The following is a 26255-nucleotide window of genomic DNA, read 5'->3' as shown; positions in this document are numbered from 1 at the left end:
TTCCAAAGCTGCTGCGGCGGGAGAATGTGTAGTGCAACACACGGGCGGCAGCTTCAAGTGGCAATTGTGGCAGCAGCAGCAGAGGCGAACTCTACCGGATAATAAGTTGTGGATGCGGCTTGCAGCGCCGGGCAGGCATCCCGAATCCGCCAGGAACACCAGCTCCGAACCGAGTTACCCAGCGTGCAGAAATCGCGAATCGCCACCAGAGACAGTGGTCAGTGTCAGTGACGTCAGGCCAAAGTAGGACACCGCCTATCGCCACCGCCATCGCCACCCATCGCCGCCCTGCGCATCCGCGTCATGGCCTCCGTACGGCAGAGCAGCCTCCTGCCCATGTCCTTGCCCCTGCCCCTGCCCCTCTCGCTGCCCTTCCCCCTGGTCCTGGTGCTATCGCTGCACCTGTCCGGCGTCTGCGGCGTCATCGACCGCCTGGTGGTACAGACCTCCTCCGGACCCGTCCGCGGCCGCTCGGTGACGGTGCAGGGCAGGGAGGTGCACGTCTACACGGGCATCCCCTACGCCAAGCCGCCCGTCGAGGACCTGCGCTTCCGCAAACCGGTGCCGGCGGAGCCCTGGCACGGCGTCCTCGACGCCACACGGTTGTCCGCCACCTGCGTCCAAGAGCGGTAAGTAAACTGGGGGCTTTTAAGAAATCTGACTAAATGGGAGGACTAATGTGGATTTTAACAACATTCTGATGAAGGAGATGGTTATTTATAGCAAATTTCTGTCAATTATTATAGAAAAAAAGGCCAAGTTAAACATAGCTCTATAGTTATTTTTATATAGCTGTAATTTCATGTACTTTTATAATACTCGCTTTGGTGCGTATACGTAATTTTATTGTGGGGGAGAAATTAAATAAATAGGAATTGTATTTTGAATTTTTTAATAGGAAACCTTTTTGTTTTGATTTAATTACAACATGCACAAGGAAAAGGTCGATAATAATTTATTAAGTTTTTCTTTTCCATATGTTTAATCATACTCATTTGGTTTCCCTGACCGATTTGTTATCTTTACGGCATTTTAAAAATATATTTTTAAAAAATTATTTAAACATTTGGCTGCAATATTTGCAGTTAAGTAAATAATACTTTCAGTTATCTAACACAAAAAGACAAATAATAAATTTTTAAAACACCACAATTTTATCTTTTAAAAACAATTTCTCATCTTTAGCGGATATTTTGGTACGCTCAACTTTTGCATTTGACCTAGAAATAAAAAATCGCAGCCCGGCTGCAGCGGCAGCTTGCTGTTGACCTAACTGTTGCCAGTGACGTCATGACGCATGCAAAAAGCCGGTCAAAACGGAGAACAGAAAAGCCAATTCGAAACTTTACTCAGTGTGTTGGCTTTGCCAATTGCAATCGCACTGTATTTACCTTTCAATGTTTGTGGTACGGCAATATATTGTTCGCAAACATTCGACTAACGAAAATTAAATATTTAATATATTTAATTCCTTAAGTCCTGAACCAAATCAATTTTCAAGCCCTACCATTTCTCGGCAAATATCTTTATATGCTTTAATATTTCCTTATAAAAATAGGTGAGTTAGTATATATAATATAGTATATATATATATATATATATATATACATATTGTAGTAGGGCACTAAATATTTAATAGACACTAGAAAAAATACATTTTTTTTCCCCATTCATTAAATCAAACTCATTTGCTTTCCTTTAATTTTGCTCTTGAAATAGAGAACCAAAGTTTTTCCGCACCCCAAAAGGAAAGTCATCAAAGTGTGTGAGCCAAAAGGAAATTAGAAAAATATAGTGATAAAGGCGAATGGCAGCTGGCGTAGGAAACAGAAATCGCCTCTTCTCTCTGTCTGTGATAAATTACTTTTATGCGAAACGGCAAAGTTAATTTTAATGGACACGAAGCCAAGCACACCTAAGCACTCACATACACATACATCCACCGGCATATAGAAAAAGGTATATCTATAGAGACGGGCAGACAAATGCTGAGCTTTGTACGAATGCGTAGGGATATCGATTCGAGCGATTCAACATTTATAAAGCGGAAAAACTATGTCAAATTGTGGGGGAGTGCGAGGTGTGTGTGTTTCAGTATTTGCGGGGCAGTTCAGGGTAAGAGCAAAGCTGGCAAAACGGAAGAGAGACCGAATGAAAATAAATAACACAGCTGGTTAGTTCTTCGTAATTGGCATGACCGAATTGCGGATGGGGGACAAACGGCCTTTGATTTGCATATGGGTCACCAGCTAATCAAGAACTCTCTTCTCCTTTCTTTTCCGGCACCCAGTTACGAGTACTTCCCTGGCTTCTCCGGCGAGGAGATCTGGAACCCAAATACCAATGTGTCCGAGGACTGCCTCTACATCAACGTCTGGGCACCGGCAAAGGCTCGCCTCCGCCATGGGCGGGGAGCCAATGGGGGTGAGGTAAGTGTGGGGCACTAGTGTCTTGAATAACAAAATTTTGTGCTAAAACATTCATTTTAACACCCAATACTTTTAAATTAAAGATTGGATTGTAATATAAACAATAATTTGTTGGAAAACATATTCACAAAAGGTTATGTTTGGCCTAATAAATTAAAATAACGTTAAACCGAAATTAAAATACCACATTATTCTTTGTAAGCAATATAAGAACTTTAAGTTTTCAAAATAAATAAATAAATATTACTGATATATAAATATCTATATATATATATATATATATAGATATTTATATCTATATAGATATATATATATATAATTAACACATTTTTTAATATTAGCAAATTTTGTGCAATACTATTGCAAAGTTTAAGGTTGTTTTTTAAATTTTGAATACCATGTTTTAAAGAAATAAGTTTGACTTAAAATATTTTTGAAGTAGGTTTTTCATATCATTGATTTGCATTGTGTTGGATAGCTAAGAAGCAAATTATTGTTTTGTATCCAACCACGTTGTTTAAAATCATATTTAGTCTAAATAGAAACGAATTTGGTTATTAAATAACTGAAGGCTGACTTATTTTTTCTCTTTATTTCCAAAGCACGCCAATGGCAAACAGGCGGACACGGACCACTTGATCCACAACGGCAATCCTCAGAACACTACCAATGGCCTGCCCATTCTGATCTGGATTTACGGCGGCGGATTCATGACCGGATCGGCCACCTTGGACATCTACAATGCGGACATCATGGCCGCCGTGGGCAATGTGATAGTGGCCTCCTTCCAATATCGCGTGGGTGCCTTTGGGTTCCTGCACTTGGCACCGGAGATGCCGTCGGATTTCGCGGAGGAGGCGCCCGGAAATGTGGGCCTGTGGGACCAGGCTCTGGCCATTCGCTGGCTGAAGGACAACGCCCATGCCTTCGGCGGAAATCCGGAGTGGATGACCCTCTTCGGGGAGTCGGCGGGGTCCAGTTCGGTGAACGCGCAGCTCATGTCGCCGGTGACCAGGGGCCTGGTCAAGAGGGGCATGATGCAGTCGGGCACCATGAACGCCCCCTGGAGCCACATGACCTCCGAGAAGGCCGTGGAGATCGGCAAGGCGCTGATCAACGACTGCAACTGCAACGCCTCCATGCTGAAGGTGAGTGGGGTGCGGGAAATGTAATAAATTAAATAAAGTACTTTAGTTTACAAAATCTTTCCCAATTACAAAATGTTTTGAATGTCAAAATTTCGAAATGAAGTTTTTTGTTTTGGAAGCTATTTTAGGTATCTTGAATTCTGACCCTAAAGGTGGGAAAATATAACATTATTGTTTCTTAAAAATACACTTCATGTAATTTTAACGGAGAAAACTAAGCTTTAAAGTTCAAAGTTTATTAGGCGGAGCAAAAACAAAAAAAAAAAAGGCAAAAGGTTTTAAAAGGAATTAGTAAAAAATGTATTTAAGCTGTTTTATTTTAAAGAGTTTTTTTAAACTATTTTGTAAAAGCATATTAAACAAGAAAGAAAGCAAACTTCGGCAAGCCGAAGTTCATATACCCTTGCAGCTATTGCAAGAATTAAACATTTTTGAAAACATTAAAATTATGATTTACTTTCGTATATGTTTAAAAACATTGAAGCTATGATGATTTGCAGCTCAATTATTTGATAGTTATTTTATATATTTTATTATTTCTAAGGAAGCTATATGATATAGACGTCCGATTTTGATAAAATTTAAACCATAATTCTGAAATATTTAACCATTGCTATATGTCGAAGAACTAAACAAAAAATTAAAAAACAGAAAAGTTATAATTTTTTTCATTTATTTTTCCGATTGTTCCTATGAGAGCTATATGATATAGTCGTCCGACTTTGATGAAATTAATCCGTAAATCGGAAATATTTAACCATTACTAAATGTCGAAGAACTAAACAAAAAATAAAAAACAGAAAAGTTATAATTTTTTTTCATTTATTTTTCCGATTGTTCCTATGGGAGCTATATGCTATAGTCGTCCGATCCGGCTCGTTCCGACTTATATACTACCTGCAATAGAAAGACAACTTTTGGGAAAGTTTCATGCAGATAGCTTTAAAACTGAGAGACTAGTTTGCATATAAACGGACGGACAGACGGACAGACGGACAGACGGACATGGCTAGATCGACTCTACTAGTGATGCTGATCAAGAATATATATACTTTATAGGGTCGGAAACGTCTCCTTCACTGCGTTGCAAACTTCTGACTGAAATTATAATACCCTCTGCAAGGGTATAAAAACATTTTCTTAGAAAAGATGCTTTCATAATACAAAAGTAAAGCCCAAAAGAATAAAATGTCTTAAAGGCAGGTTATTTTAAAGTTAAAACTCTTACTAAAGGCTAATAACATAAAAATTCAAGGAATTGCTAAACAGAACCTGAGTGATTAACGATTCTCCCGATTCCAGACCAATCCCGCTCACGTGATGAGCTGCATGCGGTCGGTGGACGCCAAGACCATATCGGTGCAGCAGTGGAACTCCTACTCGGGCATACTCAGCTTCCCCTCGGCGCCCACCATCGATGGAGCCTTCCTGCCGGCCGATCCCATGACGCTGATGAAGACGGCGGATCTGAAGGACTACGACATCCTGATGGGAAATGTCAGGGACGAGGGTGAGTGTGCTGGGCCTAAGGAGCCGTAGAAATTTCCTCCCGCCGGTGACTTCATCGCGAGCATCCTTTTTCTGGGTCGTCCTTGCCTCCATTGTTGTATCCTCGTCATCCTCTTCATCCTCCGCGGCTGACGACAGCGCTAAACTTTATCCAAAACAAAGTACTACCCATTGCCAATGTTGTTTGCCAAGCTTTTTAGCCCAGCTTCCTGCCTCCGCGCCCTAAAAACTTTTACACTGCAGCTCGGAGCTCTACATCCATTTGAGATTTTATTACTTTTCTGCAACTATACATGTATTTATATACACTTTTTGTTGTGGCCTGGCTGGCAGACAAAATGCATTTTATTCTTGTCGTTTCATGGGTGGTGGTGGTGGTGGTGGAGTTAGTGAGATGGCCTAGCCTGGCTGCTTTTCAAAAATGTCCTTTCCTCTGCCCATTTCGAGCACTCGTAATGCATTCGGTACTTTCGGTTGGCTCGAGTGCTTAATTTTTATGGTTTATTGCATGACACTGAGCGGCGAATCGAGGGGTTTAGTTGGTCTTGGGTTTCGGGGGCTGGTAGTGGTTCTGCGGGTTACATTGTGCTCGGCTTAGTTCTGGTTGGGCTGTCGCAAACTGCACTTTGTCTAATGTCCTGTATTGTTGGCTTTTTCGGCTTTGGCTTTTTTGTTCTGGTTTTTGTTCCCCTCTTGGCTGCACACACAAATTAAGAGTTTCGTGAACTTAAAATTTCAAATGCGGCAAGTGTAAGTGGAATGTCAGTTGAGATAATGCTAAACATTTTTAATTTTTCACGAAATATTATTATTTATTTAACAACTAAATGGATGTATTTATAGTTCTTTAAACAAGAAAAGATAAAAGGCTTAAAAGATTGTACAGGATAAATTATCTCTTTGTTAGGTTGAAAAAAAATCTCCTTTTGGACTTTGCCTTGTTATCTTTTCTTTTTTCCCAGCTACACACATAAAGTGCGAGCTTAAAAATCCGAGTGTGTGGCATGTGTCAACGCACCGGAACTGCCGGAGTCAAAATACAGAAAAACACAAAAAGCCGCCGAAAGTTGCCAGACTCGCCCACGCAAATTGCGGTGACCCCAGGAAAAAAAGGAAAACTTCCGTACCCACACTCAGACACACACATACACACACAGACACACACGCACTCAGATATGGCGCTCAGCTGTGCGGGACGGCATCATAAATTATTTAAATATATTTCGCTCAGGTGACAGCGGGGGGCGGTGGGTGGAAAAGCGAAAGCAAAAAGCGAGCCCTCAACTTGATGGGCGGAACGGGACGCGTGAGTGCCACACGTGCCGCAGCAATAGCAAATGGCAAGAAGGGGTTGGTGGCAGGAGAGGGGCGGCCTTTATTAAACAGGGGGCTACAAACTATTACCGCTCGAAGTTGAGTTAAAGTTAGGCTGTAATTATTTTTTATTACCCAGGCCGGCAAGGAAAAATATTTTACCTATTACAGACAGCGGCTATAAATCACTATAAAAACTTCTCATAAATTTCAACATGATTGGTTTCAATTAATTTTATAGACGAAGTTATTGACTAGATTTAATTGAACTTTATTTAATTAGGCAACATCAACAAAATAAATGTGTGCATTTAAAAGAATCAACATTATTTATCACTAACAGAGAATAATTGTCAAATTATGATACTTTTGATATTGTTGTATCTTGATTTCGTAATTGCATAACAAATAAAAAGCTATTAGTTCTATAATATTTTTTTAGTTTTTTGAGAACTGCTTATGCTTTGTTCGATATTTATTTTGAGTAGATGCTATGTTTAAAATGTTTATTGCCAAAAAATAAACACATGCGGTCATGTTTTCCAAACTGGCAATAATAATTAAAATTTAAAATTAGACATCAGACAATTTCTATTTTAGGTTTCTGGGAACTTTTCATTCTGCAAAATGCTGCTGTTGATTCTCCGATAATTTTTCCTTTATATTTTATGTCTTAGACTGGCTGTTATTCTTCTTAATCTGGTGCGTAACTCTTTGTGTGCATTGTGTTTGCCAGCTTTTCCGTGCCAGGCCGTGTAAGTGGCGCACTTGTAACAAATTTTCCGTTTGCGTTTTTCTTTTCTTATTATTTCGCGAGCCGCCGCCACAGGATGTCGCTGGGTGTTTCGGGTGGGTGGTCCTTTTCGTGGGTTGTGTTTTTCGTATAACAGATTGAAGAAGATTCTCGGGGCTTTTGTGCCAGTTCGTGCTTTGGCTCTGGCTGTCCTTTCTTTCCTTTCGATTTTCTTGTTGCTGTTGGGCGATAAATGTTGCTGCTGTTGCCGTTTCAGTTGCTGTTGCTGTTGCTGTTGTTGCGGCTGTCTTGCCAGGAGCAGAATAAGCCAGCAGACACGTGTGCTTTTCTGCTCACTTTCACTCATTGCTCACAGCTGCTGCTTTCCGCTTTCTCTCGGCTCCTGGCTCTCTCCAGCGCGCTCTCCGTTTTCCGTTTACCGTTTACCGTTCTCTTTTCTATTTTCTCTTGGCCAAAAAGGTGTGCGTGCATGGCCGCCAGGCAACTGCCACCATTTTCCATGGGTACAAAAGTACCGTTACTCAGCTGAGCGTGTGTGCGTGTGTGTTTGTATGGGTATGCTTGTGTTTGTGTTTGTGAGTTCAAGGTCATCTAGCATTTGCAACAATACGAATACAAATTCAAATACCTTACGATGAGCCGCTCACATAAAAGCATCCTTTTCTGTTTGTTGTTTGTTTTTGACAATTCAGTCGCCCTTTGTCCCTTCACATTCTATATACCAACATATTATATAAATATATGTATATGTATTTGTATTTATTTGCATTTTTACGTGTTGTCCTCAATAAAGCATTTGGCTAGTTAAAATGCCCTGCATTCTGTTTTGGGACTTTTATATATATAAAATGCAAAACTGAAACATTCTTCAAAAGCCAAGCTTTGTTCAGTCAGCTTTTTTAAAAACATAGCAAAAATAACAACAAAATATTTCAATTTAAGAGTTTTACTTGTATACTTAAGTTTAAATAAGTTATTATTGACTGTCAACAGAAGGCTAGAGAACCTATAATTTTATTACCTATTCACTCAAATATAAATTGAATGAACTGTTTTAAGGGTTTTAAAAAGAGTTAAGAATTTTCTGTGGGCTGAGAATCTTTGAAGTGCAGCCGAAAAGTATGCAATGAAGTGAAGGCGCCAACTTTTCGGTGCTTAAATAATTCATTTTTGGTGGCAGCTCCTTTTTCTGACTTACGATTGCATGCTTCTCGTCCTGACTATGTTTGGGTACCCGGGTGTGTGTGAGTGTGAGTGGTTGTGCCTCTTTTGCCTGTGTGTGTGTAAGACAGCTTGTTTACTCGTTAATTGCTTCGCGTTCCGAGACGGCCAACTTATCGCTGGCTCCGTCGTTGTAGGTCTGATTCCTGAATTCCGCCTCCAGCCGGGCGTTGTTGTTGCTGCTGCTAACTCAATTATACACTCATTAAAACCGTATTTACATTTCGCCCTTGTGTATGTGAGGGAGTGAGATTTCCCGCAAAAAAATCAGAGAAATTTGTGGCCACAGAGTGAGTGTGTTGTTGGCAATTTAATTAAAAGCGTATGCCCGACATCCAGTATTAGTTGAAAAGCGCAAGGTCGTTTCGGCATGTAGTTGAAAATATTAACATAGTTGTATAACTCTACAAAACCTTAAATTTACAGAAGTCCAAAGCGTTGCCATTGCTGTGCTTATTGATATGTGACAATTGTTGCTTCCTTATTAAGAAAGTCTTGAAGAACAAGTTGACAAAAGTTTAACTTTGCATGTACAACTATAGCAAAGCTTGGTTTGGTTGACCTCTAAGTTCCATAGAGTGTTAAATGGCATTGTTAGGACCAAACGATCCAAGTCTCAATGTAAATATGTTTCTTGACTCTCCCCTTTTCCCGGCAAATACTTATCGACTTTAGTAAGGGACAGTTTCAGGCAGCTCTTTCAAGATTGTTTGCTATTCAAGTCAAAGCTCCTCGTGCTTGGCTTTGCATAAGGTTTTGACCTTAATGGAATCGAAGCAAACATAAACACAGTGGGCCAGCAAGATAAATTGGGAATGGGTTGCACGTGCCTTCGGCCAACACAAACACAGATACTCGACTGTATGTCCTGATGTTGCTGCTGTAAGTGTTGGTGCTGCTGGTGTTGCTGGTGTTGCTGCTGTGCTGTTGCTGTTGGTGTTGCTGTTGTGGTCGTGTTGCTGCTGTCGTCGCTCATAGGCAGCAATTATGGTTCGTTAGTGTGGCCCGTATTTGAAGTGTGCGACAAAGACAAAAGCCCGAGAACAACAACTGGGCCAACAATAAGTGCCATAAAAATTAAGTTAATAAAAGGCAACGACGAGCCGCTTTGTTCGGTCGTCATCTCTGTTGTACCCTGTATTATCAGAGTACAAGGGTTTATTGTTTGTTGTGAGGCCTATACTTTTTTTAGTACCGCAATATATTATCCAAGCCTTTGAGATCTTCAGCTAAAGATGTTATCAAACAATAATACATCTTAACGAGGTAAAAAAGTCGTGACGATCGCACCGTTTGTGATGAAAAATAAATAAGCATTCGACTAAATAAATACACTTTTTAAATGTTCTCATATTTTGCCTACACAGGCATTTTTATCTCAGCGTGCCGAATTTGAACCTTTTTCTAATACTATAAGTTGACTTAAACAATTTATTTAGGTTTCGTACTTAAAGATTAACAATAAATTAAATGCTGTTCGTGAATAATAGCTTTAAATTCTGTATCTGCGTCCAATAGAGCCAGGTATTTAATGGTCGACGTTAGTGTATAGTGCCGACTTGTTTCATGCACTCTTTCACTTACTTCTCCTCGGTTTCTGAAACGGTTATGATTGCTGTTGCTGCTGTTGGTGTTGCTGCTGCGACTGCTGTTGCTGTTGCTGTTGATGCTGATGTTGCTGTTGGAACTAAGGACTTGGGTTAATCCTGAGCGCGGTGTCCTTGGCACGGCCCCTCCATTGTGAGTCGGCATCTTGAAGCGCAGCCTGTAGTGGTAATTGTTTTCCCAGATTGGCCAACATCCCACTTCGCGTCTCCGCTCACGCAGCATTGTTATGACATGACCTCGCCTCGCACGGGTTAAAGCATTTTCCCCTTCCTATTTTACAGGCACTTACTTCTTGCTGTACGATTTCATCGATTACTTCGATAAGGACGATGCCACGGCCCTGCCAAGAGACAAATATCTGGAAATTATGAACAACATTTTCGGCAAGGCAACGCAGGCGGAACGCGAGGCCATCATTTTCCAGGTAACTTTCCACTACGCATTTGCATTGATCGGACAAAAACCGCCACGATATGTGGTGCATCTGCGAATGCATTTGACAGATACACTGACAACATATTCTATATTTATTTGAGCTACATTTTTATCCATTAAGATGTCTAGCTTAGTTAGATTTTAAAGTTTGTTTTGTTTTTGAAAGTTTTTTCTTTCTTTTATGAATATATTTAGCTAAAAAAATTAATTTCAAAATTGTAATAATTTTTTACAAGTGCATCGTCTGAATTTCTTAAAGTACTTTAGTGAAACGTGCAACTACGCCGTGTCGTCAGCAGATTCGCTGCATGTTCTAAACACGTTAAATGCGACGTCAACGGCGACGACTGGCTGATTGAATTGCATTTAGTGGCTTTATTCATTTACTCTGTTCTGTCGCCGGGAAATTTCATTTTGCGGCGTTCTGCGTCAGCAGTGGATATGTATTTGACAGTTGAGCCATGACAGAATCCGGGCATTAGCTGGTCCAGGAGATATTCAACGAACCAAAACCCATGAACTAGTCGAACGGAAATTGGCTAAACTGACAGATAACTTTATTTTATGATTGAGTGGGGACTGCATTCTTGTGAAGTTGGGAGTAACTTTGTATTTGATGTTTTTGCAACCTAATTTAAGTCAACACCTACACTTATTTTATATGTTTTAACCTTTAGAGCAATCACCGCGTTTCGTTTCTTTATTCGGGTCATGCACGCAGAGAAAAGTCATGATAATTTCAAATATATTCACTTTGAATTACATTTTTTCGGTACTGTTTTATCACCGATGGGTGTTGTGCTTAAATTATTTTTAAAAAAATTTAGTTTTAAATTTAAAAAAATTTTTGAAATCTACAATTTGTATTTTGTATAAACTAATTAAGTATACATTATCATGTTATTAGTTTATTTTAAGTAAGTTTATATTTTGAAAAACAATGTTACTTTGAAGTATTTTAATTTTAAATTTTACTATGGGGTTTTTCACTGGCTGTGTGGTCTGTGCATTATTTAAAAACTTACCATTTATAATTTTTTTACGTCAGTTATTGTTCCTAGAAGATTTTTGATTTTTTGTCTTTTTGATGATCAACGCATATACCATTTTTAAATTAATCGGATTTCAGGGACTTTTTTTTTAACATCCGCATGGCCTAAAGTAATTCTCTCTCTTCTTTTTCAGTACACCAGCTGGGAGGGTAATCCGGGCTATCAGAACCAGCAGCAAATCGGACGCGCCGTGGGCGATCACTTCTTCACCTGCCCCACCAATGATTATGCCCAGGCTCTGGCTGAGCGAGGCGCCTCCGTGCACTACTACTACTTCACACACGTGAGTACCACAGCGGGGGTGTCCACTGTAGCCGGTCGCGACAGGACTGCCCGAGCTGGCGGCTATTAAATATTTCTCAGGCTCTGACACGTAAGATGGCGTTGAAGCGCGTGCGTCCAATCGTAATGCGGTCAAATGGGGTGCAAGTGGCGCAACGGCGCAAAAACCAGGCTGAAGCCACTGCAAAGCAGGCAACTGCAATTTGCGTGTCATTAAAATTGCACACAAGGCTAATGGCAGGCACAATCCAGCTCTGTCGCAGGTATCCGACACTGGCAGAGTGATGCTCAAACTTAACTAAAACAAAGCTTTATTCTAAAAAAAACATTTTTTTTTACACAATCAATGCATATACGCACGTTTTTTTATGCGATTATAATACTACAAAGTCGTAAACAACATGAACATTAAGTACGAGATCTTAAAAGCTTTAGCTTTAGAAAAGAGTATTTTAGTGGATAACTGCGACCCATTCAATTTTGACTCACTTTTTATAAAACAGTGTTTTTTTTTTATAAATCGAGGTCTAATGCTTTTCATTTTTATTGTTTTCTATTGTAAGCACATTGGCATTAAGGAATACTACTTGTGCTTGCTCATCAATATTAAAACTTTAATAATATGAGAACGTAACAGTTTTATATTGCAAAAGAATAATTTTCAATATAAACCATTCAAGAAGGAGTATTTCTCTAAATGTACTGAACTCTGGCTTCATCTCAAGCACAAGCAGCTACGGCAGCGTCAAATGTCAACGCGACTGTGTGAACTTTAATTATTAATGTCTGAATGATGGCGGGGCGTTTCCAAAGTCTGATGAGTGGCGCCGGGGTTGAGGGGTTGAGACTCCTGAAGGCAGAGCTTGCGGTTAATCTGAAGCACAGAAAGTGAACTTTTTTTTTACCAGAATGAGGTCAGGAGCAGACCTTTGATTGCTTTTAGTCAAGAATAGCTCGAACATGCAGACAAGCCAGTGTTATTTCGTAGTCTATAATTATTCGGGTAATGAAAAGTTTATGAACATGCATCTGTGAAGGTTAAAGTTGAGATGGAAATTGACAACAAATGTTTTCCTTGATCCTTTAAAATAACTAAGGTTTGATGCTTGCAATTTGTTATGGCTTTATTGTTTATTTCATATTCTGTTATAGATTTCATGATTTCGTTTCATGGTTACTTTACAGTGGTAAATGACGTCTAGTAGTCCTTTACCGGCGATGAGTAAGTGCCCAAAGAAACGATTTCATTAGCCAATTAGTTTGTCAACCTTCTGCGATCAGTCTTGACTCAGGCCACTTGTGTATTTTCCGCGTAATTACTGTATTTGTTTTGATTGTGATGATTGAAAAATCACTGTCAGCGGATGAAGTCCCTTGCCATGTGCAATTTTGCTTAGCGTGTCCGGCCAGTCCGTGTGTATTTTTCAATTAATCAAGCAATTTGTTGAAGAGAGCCAGTCTGAATGCGTGCAATCCATTTAATTGGACTTCATAATGTCACACCTATCGGGGGCAAGGGTCGCTGTTGTCGTGGTAGTTGTCGTTGTCGCAGTTGTTCTTGCTGTTGTTCAGCTGGCAGGGCAGGCAACCTTGGCCGCCATAATTATGGTAACCAAAAGTTTCACGCAACACACGCCCACCAGCGAGTGAAGAGCCCTCGTACAGACACATACTGGCACACACAAAAGCCCCACGTTGGGCGCCAATTAAACTATACGCACACGCACTCGCATAAGAAGGTTTTCTGCTGGCAGACACAACAACTACACAACTACTTTGCTGTGTGGGAACAGGACCGGCAATCGTTACTGGATCACGACCTGAAAGAAAGGGCCGGAGCAGGGAAGCTAAGTCGACTAATGAAACTTCAATTTACGAGGTCACGGCCCGCATGCCCTGCACGTGTGGGGCATAATTTCAGTCAGTTATTTGTTTAAACGACTTTGGCTGCGGTGCCTGCTGCCGACGATTGATATCGCCTGGTTGCAGGCCCAATTGGATCGGCCTAATGATTAACAAATACGTAGCTACAATGCGTATACGCAGTGTGGCCTCTGTATAATATATTGATTTTCGTTCGCCGGCTTCGATTCCTTGAACACACATATACTTATAGCTACGAATTGTAGTCGATATTGACCGATGATAAGTGGTAATTTGGCTGAAAAAAATCACAGCAGTAGTTAGATCAATATTACCCATACGCAGCGTTAAACCAAGATGCACAGCGCTGTTACTTCTTTTAAATAGCTTACAAAATCACTGCACAGTATGGTGCACAATATGCTCTCCACTTTTGATATATACTCAATGCTTGCGACAGTTTGCACCGATAATTAAACTGTTATCCCGCCGAGTCATCGCTCCTTCCAGGTGATTGCACAATCTGCAAACTGAGTGCGTGCGGGGCGCCAGTTGGACTGCATTGTTTATAGCAAATCGCCCGTTAATAATCCAATGGCCCAGCAGAGGCGCTGGCACTCTGGCTGACTGGCGACCCCGAAATGGAAATGAAAGCAAATGAAATTAGTTTTAATTACAGCCGTCAAGTTGCAGCAGCAGAACTCGTAACTCACTTTGCCCATAAACGGGGCCGCGATGGGGCGACGAAGCATGGCAAATGGGGTCGCCAGCTGCTAAAGTGCCTGCCAGATTGTCTATCTGCTTGGCCGGTGACCAAGGGGGCGGGGCCGTGCCCCAATGGCCACTGGCCACATGCTTGACTGACCAGCTTTCCTCCATTTTCCCCCATTTTCCACCGCTTTCCCGCCCTCCCCTTTTCCGGGTCTTGTTTCTGTTTCATTTCTCCATTCGCCATTCGCCGTTGACTACTGCAGCGTGCAACGTGCCTGGCACTTAAATAAGTTTTCCTTCTCAACTGCTCCTCTTGCTCAACTGCTCCCCTCCCCTTCATCTCAATTTTCGCTTTGGCCGCACTCCACTGTACTCTACTCCACTGTAGCAGAAGTCCACTACACCACTACTACTACTACCACTTCTCCTCTCGACTCGACCATGCCGTTTCTCATTATGACCTCCGCGTCCAAGTTTCTCTGCTATGTTTGCAATTTTGCGCTTAAATCAAAAAGTTTGGTGCCCAGCTCCGGCTGCGTACAATTTTTCATTATTTGCACGAAAAGGCGTAAGGACTGGACAGCAAGACTTTTATGTTATGTGAGTGTACATGGACTCGTATAGGGGACGTGTGTCCCGACAGCCAACGGCCAAGTCGCATAAATTCCCAACGACTTGGCAGGAGCAGAAGGAGCCGAGAAGCAGAAGCCCGCATTAGCAGCATTACCCTTGGCATATCCCGGACACTATTCATTATGCGACCTGGCACTTGCCTGCCAGCCTGTCAAGGTGCAGCTCAAGCAGAGCCCGACTGCGGCCACCTAAAGTTGAATGGTTAAGTGGTTAGCCCTCTGCTTTCAGCTCCTGGCCGGGCCTAATGGTCAGCAGGATCGCCAATGCTTTGGCAGGCTTTGGTTTTTCGCTTTGCATGAGATTGCATTTTACAAGCGGCTTGTCTAATTAGCATTTCGGATGGAGTGGCTGGCACTGTCAGGGAATGTAAATGGCTACAAAGAGTGCGGCCTGCAAGTAACTTTAGTTAAAGCCTGAACAGATCAGATGGCAACAAAGAGTAACTTTAATAAAAGCCAGAAAGTATGCTTTGAGTATGGACAAGTCTTAGTTTCTGTTTCAACTACTTATGTTCTCAGTTAAAGAAAAGACTAGAACGTTTTATTGCCAGATATATGACAACTAACAAGCAGTTTAATATAATGTTGCCAAAAAATATTTACTAAATTTTCGTCAATAAAGATCACAAAAAGCACTGTCGTTATTTGTCATTGGAAATATTTGAAAATTGTTAAATTGAATTTTACAAGGTGATTGTCTAATTAGCATTTCGGATGTAAATCATCAGATGGCAACAAAGAGTGCGGCCTGCTAGTAACTTTAATTAAAGCCCTAAAGTATGCTTCAAATATGGTCAGGCTTGAGTTGGCTTTTGCACTTCTTAAAATCTTAGCTGTTTACATGCCTTAGAAAAACAACAACATATAAGGAAAACCTGATTTTTAAGATAGTTTAACGCGTCAAAAAAGTCCAACAGAGTAATGTCTCTTACATTTTAATTTAATTAACTTTTATTGAAAGCTAAAAATATTATATTCTTTAAAAACATTATCTTAAAATGTATATAGCTACCGTTTACTATTTTTTCTATGTAATTAGAACATTTTTTTAAATAGCTAGGCTTAAGTCTTACGTCTTTAAACAATTTTTCGATTTTTGGGAATTTTGGTATTTCTGCTTTCAAACTGATGTTGAGATTCTTAACATTTAAATATTTAAACATTATAAAGTCTGCTTTACTAGTTAATTTACCTTTTAGCCAGTTTCATTGACAGCAAAAGAAAATGTGTAACTAAAGCTTAAATTTAAAAAGTACCTGCACATTTGGCTATCATGTTCTTAAATTTATCTTCACGGCGGACTTGGTCCATCGCATAGCGTGACGTATACGCAGTGTGGTCGCGCATGCACGTACCAATGGTAACAGCCTGTCCTGCAATTGCGCGTCCCCAGATGCAGTTGCAGTGCAAGCTGCTGTGAGATACGTGAAAACGGCGCCACACGAGAGCATTTAATGCCGCTGCCTGTCAAGGGCGACAGAGTTTCGGGCCGAAAGCTGTATGCTGTATGCCGGATGCTGAATGCTGAACTCTGAACTGGCAGTCGACCAGGCGTTTACTTATTTATTCATTCGTTTTTTCTTTGCCGCTCCAGTGCGCGGCATGCTGCGACAATATTTACAATTTGCAGGGAGCGCCAGTCAGTCAGTCAGCCAGCCAGCCAGCCAGCGAGCAAAATCAAATAAATAAATAAAAAGGGTAGATGTTTATCTGCATAATTTCTGGACTGAGTTTACGACAGCGTCGCGGCACTGTTCTCCTTTTTTCAACGGCCCCATTTTCACGGCCTTTCCTTGGCATTTTTTTTGGTTTTTGCAGCGCACGAGCACCTCGTTGTGGGGCGAATGGATGGGCGTGCTGCACGGCGATGAGATTGAGTACTTCTTTGGCCAGCCGCTGAACAACTCCCTGCAGTATCGACCTGTGGAGCGTGAGCTGGGCAAGCGTATGCTGAGTGCGGTCATCGAGTTCGCCAAGACAGGGTGAGTTTTGTGGGCCGAGCTTTTCACCTCGAGCTTTTCTATTGGCCCTAGCCGAGTGGCCCACCCATTTGCCATAACGAAAGCTTCATCCACTGCCTTTACCACTTCCAGAAATCCCGCTCAAGATGGCGAGGAGTGGCCGAACTTCTCGAAGGAGGATCCCGTCTACTACATTTTCAGCACGGACGACAAGATCGAAAAGTTGGCCAGAGGTCCGTTGGCGGCCAGGTGCTCCTTCTGGAACGATTACTTGCCGAAAGTCAGGAGTTGGGCAGGTGAGTGATGGTGATGACAGAACTATAAAAGTGTTTCAAAAAAGTGAATGAAAGTACAGTCATCGTTGGAGGTTTTGTTCGCCATTGTGTTGCTCTTTCTGTGTTCTTTTTTTTGTCCGTTGCGATGTGCCGTTTTCGTTTGTGTGTAAGTTTGGCATACAATTAACATAAATTTCGTATTCGCTACGATATATCGTAAAAAGTGGCATTAAGTCTGCTAATGGCTGTCGGCATCATCCAAACCACACCTCAAGACGAGCTGGGATTCGGTCTCCTCTGAGTCTGGGTTCAAGCTGGTCAAGCGAAACATTTGCCTCTAAAGTGGATTACTCACTCGGATAATGTATAATGCTGATAACAACGATAGAAGCGTCAATACTTTCTTTCGTCGATCTCTGGACAAAGAGCAAGTGTCAAAAAATCGATAAGCTTAAAAATTACAGCTCAAATGATTGATGATGACTTAAAGTGGCACTGAAAAAAAAATATAACCGATATAGGTGAACAAAACATGTATTTACTCAAATTTGTATGACAGGAGAAAACAATATTTTCAGCTTACTGAAAACATTGTTGTTGCATTTAAAATATTTACTTAATATTAAAAATTATTAGAAAAATCTGACTTTCGTTATGGTGAAATCCTAAAATTTTTTTTAAAAACATAAACCGGTGTTTATTTGCTTGCCACTCTAAAACTTAATTTGTTATTTATGTTGCTGATACCAAAAACAGGGCTTTGGACAAACACAAATTTTATTCGTTCATTACAATTAGATTTGAGCCTAGATTTTTTATGATTTTGGGGAAAAAATGTCATTCCAATATGTGTTTGCTTAGAATCGATTGTCAATAATACGGGTTTGCATAGAATCCGTAGTCTACTTATAAATATGTTTTGTTGTAGTAAAGACAATATTACGTATATTTGAAAATTGACAAATTGTAGATTTTATTTATTGTAGTGTGCCATACAGTTAAAGCCCTTTTGGCTTCTTCATTTTCAATTAGTGGCATTCATGAGTCAGAGGGTATGACGCGACTGTTTCGGTGAAAGATTTTATAGTTATGCTTTTTTATTTATTTCATTTATGGGTCGACGTTTTTTATTTATGGCCCTGTCAGCTTTTCAAAATGTGCGCATCAATCAGGGAAATGAGCTGCGAGCCAGATCGGACGACTGACCGAGAAAGAAATGTAAATGTGCATATGTGCCATAAGCCTGGCCCTGACAATGATCAATGACGAGCCCCGTAAAAGCCGAATGTCTCTAGTTTTATATGTAGTTTAACTTGTGAGTCGGTGGGCGTCGCGGCTTTATACGTTTGCACTTAAATTGTAAAAGTCGTAGTGCCATTAAGGCGAGTGGACAAGTTTATGGGTTTTGGGTGAAAGATCACCATCGCCATCACCATCGCAGAGCACCGCGCCACCAAGTCTGGCACCGCAACCACCAGAGCACCACCGGTCGATGAGTGGCACAAAAGAAAATTACTGTCTCACAAATTAATAAAAACTTAATTTATGCTAATTAGCCGTGTTGGTTTAAGGGGCTAATTTTGGTTTTACATAAAGCCGATCGATCGGGTATGCAAATGCGGCTGGGGGAAACGAACTGGGGACTTGGGGAGAGCGGGTGGTGCAGCCTCCTAATGCAGATATCTGGCCAATCGATCATTTGCCGGCCTTAGGATACATATATATGACAAGCTCCCGATCCAGATTTAGCTTTACTTTTGATCTGGCTGCGGTAAAAGTTGCCACACTTAGCACCCGAAGATCTATCCCCCCTCGCCCCATCGAAACGGGTTTTTGGCAAATTAATTAATTTGCATTTGTATATGTAGCGGTTTATTCTTTATGGCCAACCGCGCGCTTGCCAACAATGCTTCCCATTTGCCTTAATGGCCATTTAAAATTTCACCCAAGATCTAGTTTGTGAGTCTCTTATACAAGGGGAACTGGAACTGGTCGTCGATCGTCGGTCGACGGTCGACGGTCGACGGTCGTCCTGCTGTTTCTACCAGACACGCTGGCACCGCCGAAGTCGAGAAATGTCACCGGCCGCGATAAATAAATGATTGCCGTGTCATAACTCAGGCGCACGCGTTGGGATACGGATTAAAGACCGTCTGTAGATACAATATCTTTTGCATTTGTATGGCCTTTTCTCTTTAGGTTCGCTTCGCTTCGTTTCGTATCGCATCGCATCGTTTCGTTTAGCTTTTAGCGACACGTGTTTCAAATGTTCGCCGCGTTTAATTTGTATGTGGTTTTTGGTTTTGGTTGCGGCTGTGCCAATTTATTTCTTCATTATCTGAGCGTATAATCTATGGTTTGGTCAGCCTTTTAAATTCAAATTAGCAAAAATTAAATGCACGCGACAGCGTGGCTCAAGAAATATGAACAATTCGGATATTATAAAGGCGATTTATGGCCCAGCTCTAGCCGAAGATTGATTTCGAAATTGATTTGCTTCGCTTTGTTTTATTGCCACGCTTGATTTTCAGTCACTTTGCACACTTTGCACACTTGCACTTCACATGAGGGGATTATAAATGATAAGTCGTTGAGCAAGTTATCCCTGTACTTTGCCGGGTCTGTGGGCCTGGTTTGGCGTGTTGAAATTTGATCGCCGGCCGGGCCATTTGAAGTTTGTATCTTGTCTGGTTTTTTGTTGTGGCCAAACAACTTTCGAATGAACTGGCGATGTTTGCATAAATGTAAAAAATTATGATACGACAATGCAAAGCAGGCCGTTCTGAGGGACTCTTTGCGGTCCAAGGTAAGTTCGCGTGAAATTCTTTCTTTCGTTACCAATGCACCGAAACTCGCACCGAAAACCCAAAAGCCTGCTTTTCATATTTTTAAGTGTACCCAATAAATTTGTATCATTTTTTGGCTTATATGATGACAGAGCAGTAGATCAGAGAATATGGCAATTAGTAGAGAAGGATAGAAGTTAATGGAATCGCCCACATTCATAGACAATCATTAATGACCTCTCCGATATGTTTGCCTGAATAAAAACTCCTTTCTCTTTCTTCATTCATAGGAACAGGCTGCGATGGCGATTCGGGAAGTGCTTCCATAACCCCCAGACTGCAGCTTCTGGGAATCGCTGCTCTGATCTACATCTGCGCCGCATTGCGAACCAAGGGGGTTTTCTAAAAGAAAACCTCGGCTGGCAGAATCCACAAACACACACTGGAACACACACCACATCCACGCCACACCACACCACAGCCACACCCGTACCCACACCCAAACACACACTTAAAGTTAGAACACGTATATTAATAAAATTAGCAAACGGAAGGAAACCAAATTTTTTGTAGGCGCAGACATTTGTGTAGGAGCAGCAGGAGATTTGTTTACGGAATATAGTAGGATCGGTTTGAGCAAGTCGATGGCAATTGCTGAACATTTGTAAATTGAACTTAGAGCTCTACGCACGCCCCAGGCAGTCAGGGGGTCGATCAGCGTCCTTCGAAGGATCTTGCGCCGGACTTCCGACTCCAGAGACCACTGTTGCCACAAGCCACAAGCCAGAAGCCAGAAGCCACAAGCCACGCGCCATAGGCCAGGCCCAAACCAAATTGTTTTGTGTAGCACAACGCTAAATTGCTTCATTTGAGAGAATGTAGCCAAAGGGCGGGCGAAATTTTTGATAAATATTAATGCAAATAGAACTAAAAATGTTTGTCATGCCTTCAGGGGGCAGCCAAAAAAGAAACAAAGTTTACAGATATACGTTTACCGAACGGAAAACTCGCTCAGATGACAGACACTTTTTGACACGCCCACATTATTGAGCGATCTTCGAGCGCATTTAATGGCACAATTTTTGCATTCAGTTCGAAAAAGTCCTTGTCGCCTAACGATATTTGGCCAAATTGCATTGGTTTCATGCTTAGGTTGAGGGTTCGTTTGATTTCGATTTACATTCCCAAGAAAAAACCAACCACACACGAAATTTGTAACCACACAAGATTCTTATGAGAAAACCAAAATGGAAATTTACGCAAAATCAACAATTGTATTGTACAAAAATTGGCGTTGGTTTATTAGGAGGGACAAAAGGAAAAGAAATGGATATAGCCCCAAGTCAAGCACTTACCCAAAACAAATTTTTTCGAAGCGAACAAAGCGAAGCAAATTGATAAATTGTACTAAAGAATCGATCGAAAAATGAGATTTAAGCATAGTTCGGGGCGCAGACGATATTTATAATGCAAAACATATCAGTATATTATTGTATTTGTACTAAACGTTTTACAAATTGGCTTAGTGAGAGCTTGGACGGAGGAAAAATGAAATGATTTAATACTGAATAATGGTAATTAGAAATTTTATACACATAGCGAAATTGGATCAATGATTAACACAAAACGTATTGTATAATGAGTAACGTATATGTACTTGGTATGTCTATATCTATAAATAAATATTGTTCAAAACGTAAATCCAGAAAATGAAAGATCATTGTCAACCCTAGAGTTCAGTGTGTGTCGCAGACTAAATGAGAGCTAATAAGTAATCGTAATTGTAATCTGTAATCGTAACCGTACTCTGTAATCGTATTAAAGGCATATCAATATGTATTAACTATGGAAATCGAAAACCTTTCGAAATTTACTAAGGTAAGCCACACTGATATTAATTAAGTTATTTTTATCAACAATTATTATAATACCACACACTATCTGATAATACATAGATTCAACAAGTATTAGACTTATGAAGAACAACAACAACATTAACTGTTTGCTAACATTTGAAAGTTTTAAAACCAACCAATAAACAAAAACAAAAACAAAAACAAAAAAACCTAAAACCAAAAACTTAATACAAAAAACCAAAAACCAAGCGAATCCCAAATAAATAAACGATTATTGTATTGTATTAGGTATGAACTGTGGTCGAGGCCTACTGAGCGATGTTCGCTTTCAACTGTAGCATCTAGGAAAATTTATGTGACCCTCTAGCCAGGTGACGAATGCACTTAGGACACTGTATATCTGATCGTTATGTCTGATACTACACATCTGATACTCTACACCAATGCAAGCAACGATAGCAAGCCACTCACTTAGATATCTCCCCATAGTTATACGACAATTGCACCGCGATTAACGAGTAATTCTACAACTGAGCGAAAAGCGAGAGGAGGGAAGCGCATCGGAAGCAGCAGATCCACAAGGCATTCCTAAGTTATGCATTACTTTAAATACTTCTTAAAGGGACAAACAAGAAACTAACATAACGAAACAAATAATAACACAGCATGATGCGAAATAATAACTTAAACAAAAGGATTTTTTAAGTATATGTGGAACATTTATATTTTTATACCATGCAAGAAGCGAAATGAAAACAAAACAAAAACCGAAATTGCGTAAAATGGAGATATTAACAAATGATGAATAACTTTAAAATTTTGTACTAAGCCATTGTCTAAAACTGTGGACACGAAAAAGTGTGAGACGAACTCCAAGATAACTAGCTTTAATCCCTATCCCCTATCCCTATGATTGCACCACGTTCGCCTCTTAACCGAAACCAAAAAGTAATTAAATCTAGGTACTATATATACAAAAAGTAACCGATTCCAAGACTAGACTTGATAGTTAATCCTGTAATTCTGTAGAGAGGAGTGGGCCCGAGCGAGTGCTGCCTGTGCTACGGCCACGGCCACGCCCACCTGGCCGGCCTCCAAGGTCAGGTGGGAGCAGGGGGTCAGAGGTCAGCATTGGGCAGTATTAACTGTGCGTCCACTCACAGAGAGCATAGAGTTAATGAATATCAAAATGAAAATACATGTGTTTACCGTGTATTATGCCTTCTGCCTTCAAAAACAAAATACAAGAGAAGTGAAAAGTGAAAAGTGAAAGGTACTCATTCTACGACTACGTTGTTACCATTTATATGCATTTTTCTACCTTTTTTTCGTCTCACCCGAAATTAGGAATATTTTTTGTCATTTTGCATGGTTTTCGGCTCAAGCCAAAGAATTGACAATATAATATTTCGCCTTAGAAGCAAAAGGAGCAAACGAATGAAAGACAAATTCCAAGTGTTATGCTTATAGATCTAAATTTTTATACATGGACATGGACATGGACACTTCGTCGTCTCATTTTTTGGTGAAGGTGCACTAATCGCTACTCGTATGATTTGTACAGGTTATGGCTTTCGTTGCGGTTCTTCCAGGTCATCTTTAATAAAATATATTTATATATTTATACGATAGGACAACCACATACACGCACCCACGCACCCACGCACCCACTCTCACACACCAACACATCTCAGTGTGCTTTTGCTGTAGTAGTCTGCCAGTTGTAAAAGAATTTATATATAAACGAATCGAAACGGAACCGGAAACGGAAACACTCATATTCTAATCTATGATAATAATGAAAGCATGCTGGTCACACACACACGCGCGCATACCCCCACGAACACTCACACACACACACACACTTCATAGAAGGACGAATCGTAGGAATAGAAAATACATGAGCAGAATCCTTAGACGGTTAAAGCAAAAATAAAACCGAAACGCAAAAAAAACATAGTTCATGTTTTTGTTTATTGTGTATTAAAGACAAGTTAAAAATTGTATCAGCTACGACATCTGATAATAAAATCGAAATCTAGGTGGTAGACAAAACTCTCTGTACAATGTAATAAATATGTTGATTGCTATACAATAGAATACAATACAAAGTACACACTCACACAAACAGAATCTAAATCTGAATCTGATGAAATATAAATATATAATACGATAAAAACTGAAGAATCCAGGCACAGATATGCATTTGACATTACAACAATTCTCACAATTAGAGTTAAAAGGCAGAGACGAAGTTTAGTAAATAAAATACATAGTCTTTTATGTATAAAAATCAAATACATATCAATATATGGCCTATTGTTTATTTAGTTTAATTATATATTATGAATAACACACTCGAAAGCAGCAGGTGTGCAGTAAGGCTCTGATTTATGACTTTTTAAGTAGGCAATTTGTATAAATTAAGCAGCAAGCAAACACAATACAAGCAGAAACAAGCCAGATAACGGAAAACAAAAACAAATTGTGGTTAAATATGTGTTCTTACTTGTTAGTGGTAATAAAACAAAGGTTAAAGTATAACAAACAAAATAAGCAAAAAAATCTGTAATTATAACTGTTAGCTTTTAATCATGCCAAGCATTTTCCGTTGAATTCCTCGAATTTCGTTTGACACCTTGCTTGAAAATATGTTTTCACTTAGAACACACATGGATTAGCTTATATTGCAATTTGTAGTAGCCCCACACACACCCACACACCTATGAAAAAACCCACACCAACAACCACACACACACTCAAACACACATACAAATGCCCGTTTAAGTGATGTGTAATGGCTATGAAACTACTTAATGGCAAACAAACACTCGCGACGGGCATCACTAATGCAAATAAAGTTAAAAGGTAGCTAAAAATAACAAATAAGACAACTTTTGTTCTCGCAAAAGAGCAAAAGTCAAGAGCAGATCGAAAATTAATAAATCGAGACTCATAAAAGTGGATACAGTGGATACACCCATACACATACAGCTAGTACAATGGCAGCTCCAAGTCCTCATCTTGTGTTCCAAATTTGAATATATATCATTTGATGGCGACGTTTTAGTGTTCAGCAAAACAGTAAGCAAAAAGACACCATAAACTAAAGCAGAATTATATTAAATGTATATGACGATGTTTGTTTGTGTGTCAATGACGGAATGTTGTTAACGATTAAATTAAAATTATTATTGTCGCAGAACTTACTTTAAATTCAAGGAAGACGAAATGAATGTACATTTCCCGAGGTGCAGACCTTACGCAGATGAGAGATAACATATGCAAAACATAATTGCTGTTTTAAGATATTAACTATATATAAATATATATATATATATATATATATATATATATATATATACAGACATACATCTAGATTGAAAAATATGACATGAGCATACAAAATGTAGGGATCATTTTACTGAATATTATATACATACTACTACATATAATCGAAACCAAAAATTCTGCTAAACAAAGAACAAAATAAAAGAAAAAACACAATTGAATGCTAAATGTAATACGATTACTGAACTCAAGAGAAAGTAAGAAACTACCAAGAGAAAATGTAATGTGTAAACAATTGAAAACCGCATTGAAGCAGCATAAAGAATACAAAAAATTAAGTGAAATTATATTACGAAATATATTGTATATCGATACAAGATGGATACAAGTAAATTACAAATAAAACTCATGTATCATGTACTAAACAAACAGCAGTCCGCTTTTATTTCCCGCCCCGGCCGTCGATCATTTGTCAATGGCATTTGCACATCTTTCCACGATTTCAGTAAGTCATCATCAGCTTCAGGAAGCGCCTTTCCACCGAGACAACAGCTCCATCACTCCCGACTTATTGGCTGCTAATTACACGGCACTTTGAATTCGCATTTGCATTAAATCAATAAAAACTGAAATGATAAACACCAAATAAAATCGCATATTTACGGCTCACTAAGCCGAGGTGCAGAAAACTTAATTTATGATGCTTATTATTCCACAATTATGCCGCCACTTCCGCATGCCGTGTGCAGGCCGAAATATGCAAATTAATCACGGCAAATTAAAAGGAAAGATGCCCCATAAATGCCCACCATAGTGCTGCACCCCCTCCCCTGTCGTCTCCCTAATTTGCGTGCCAACATTTGTCAATTTGCCCAGGGTTCAGGGCTGCTTTTATGGTCTCCATTTTGCGCCCGTAATAAAACTTAAAGAGGCCCCGACCCGAGGCTAAGTCTGAGTACTGTGTAAAAATCTATCTGGTCGGTTAACTGCTGGACACCGAATAAATCAAGCTCTATCTTGAAATAATGGAAAGTAAAGTATTTCTTTATCTAAACAAAAAATTATCATGCTTTGGTTAATATTAGTTTTCTATTGTCACCCATCAATCATTTCTTTTTTTATATTATT

At 40.0% G+C, this 26255-nt stretch overlaps 1 protein-coding gene across 2 annotated transcripts; it reads left to right on the top strand.

Moving 5' to 3' along the window:
• The first annotated feature begins 152 nt into the window (after positions 1-152).
• On the top strand, positions 153-24321 carry LOC128255091 (acetylcholinesterase). Of its 2 annotated transcripts, none has more exons than XM_052984606.1 (9): positions 153-629; positions 2291-2429; positions 3032-3577; positions 4880-5087; positions 10265-10407; positions 11604-11753; positions 16777-16940; positions 17052-17215; positions 20277-24321. In XM_052984606.1, exons 1-9 carry the CDS (start codon positions 304-306, stop codon positions 20384-20386), a joined length of 1950 nt encoding a protein of 649 aa, XP_052840566.1. In that variant the 5' UTR covers positions 153-303; the 3' UTR covers positions 20387-24321. The 2 variants fall into 2 exon arrangements, with proteins under 2 accessions (XP_052840566.1, XP_052840559.1); XM_052984599.1 differs by having other exon boundaries at positions 20271-24321.
• Positions 24322-26255: the final 1934 nt, after the last annotated feature.

Source organism: Drosophila gunungcola, chromosome 3R (genome assembly GCF_025200985.1).
Source record: "Drosophila gunungcola strain Sukarami chromosome 3R, Dgunungcola_SK_2, whole genome shotgun sequence".
NCBI classification, from domain to species: domain Eukaryota; kingdom Metazoa; phylum Arthropoda; class Insecta; order Diptera; family Drosophilidae; genus Drosophila; species Drosophila gunungcola.
This window is presented reverse-complemented; position numbering and strand designations above follow the sequence as displayed.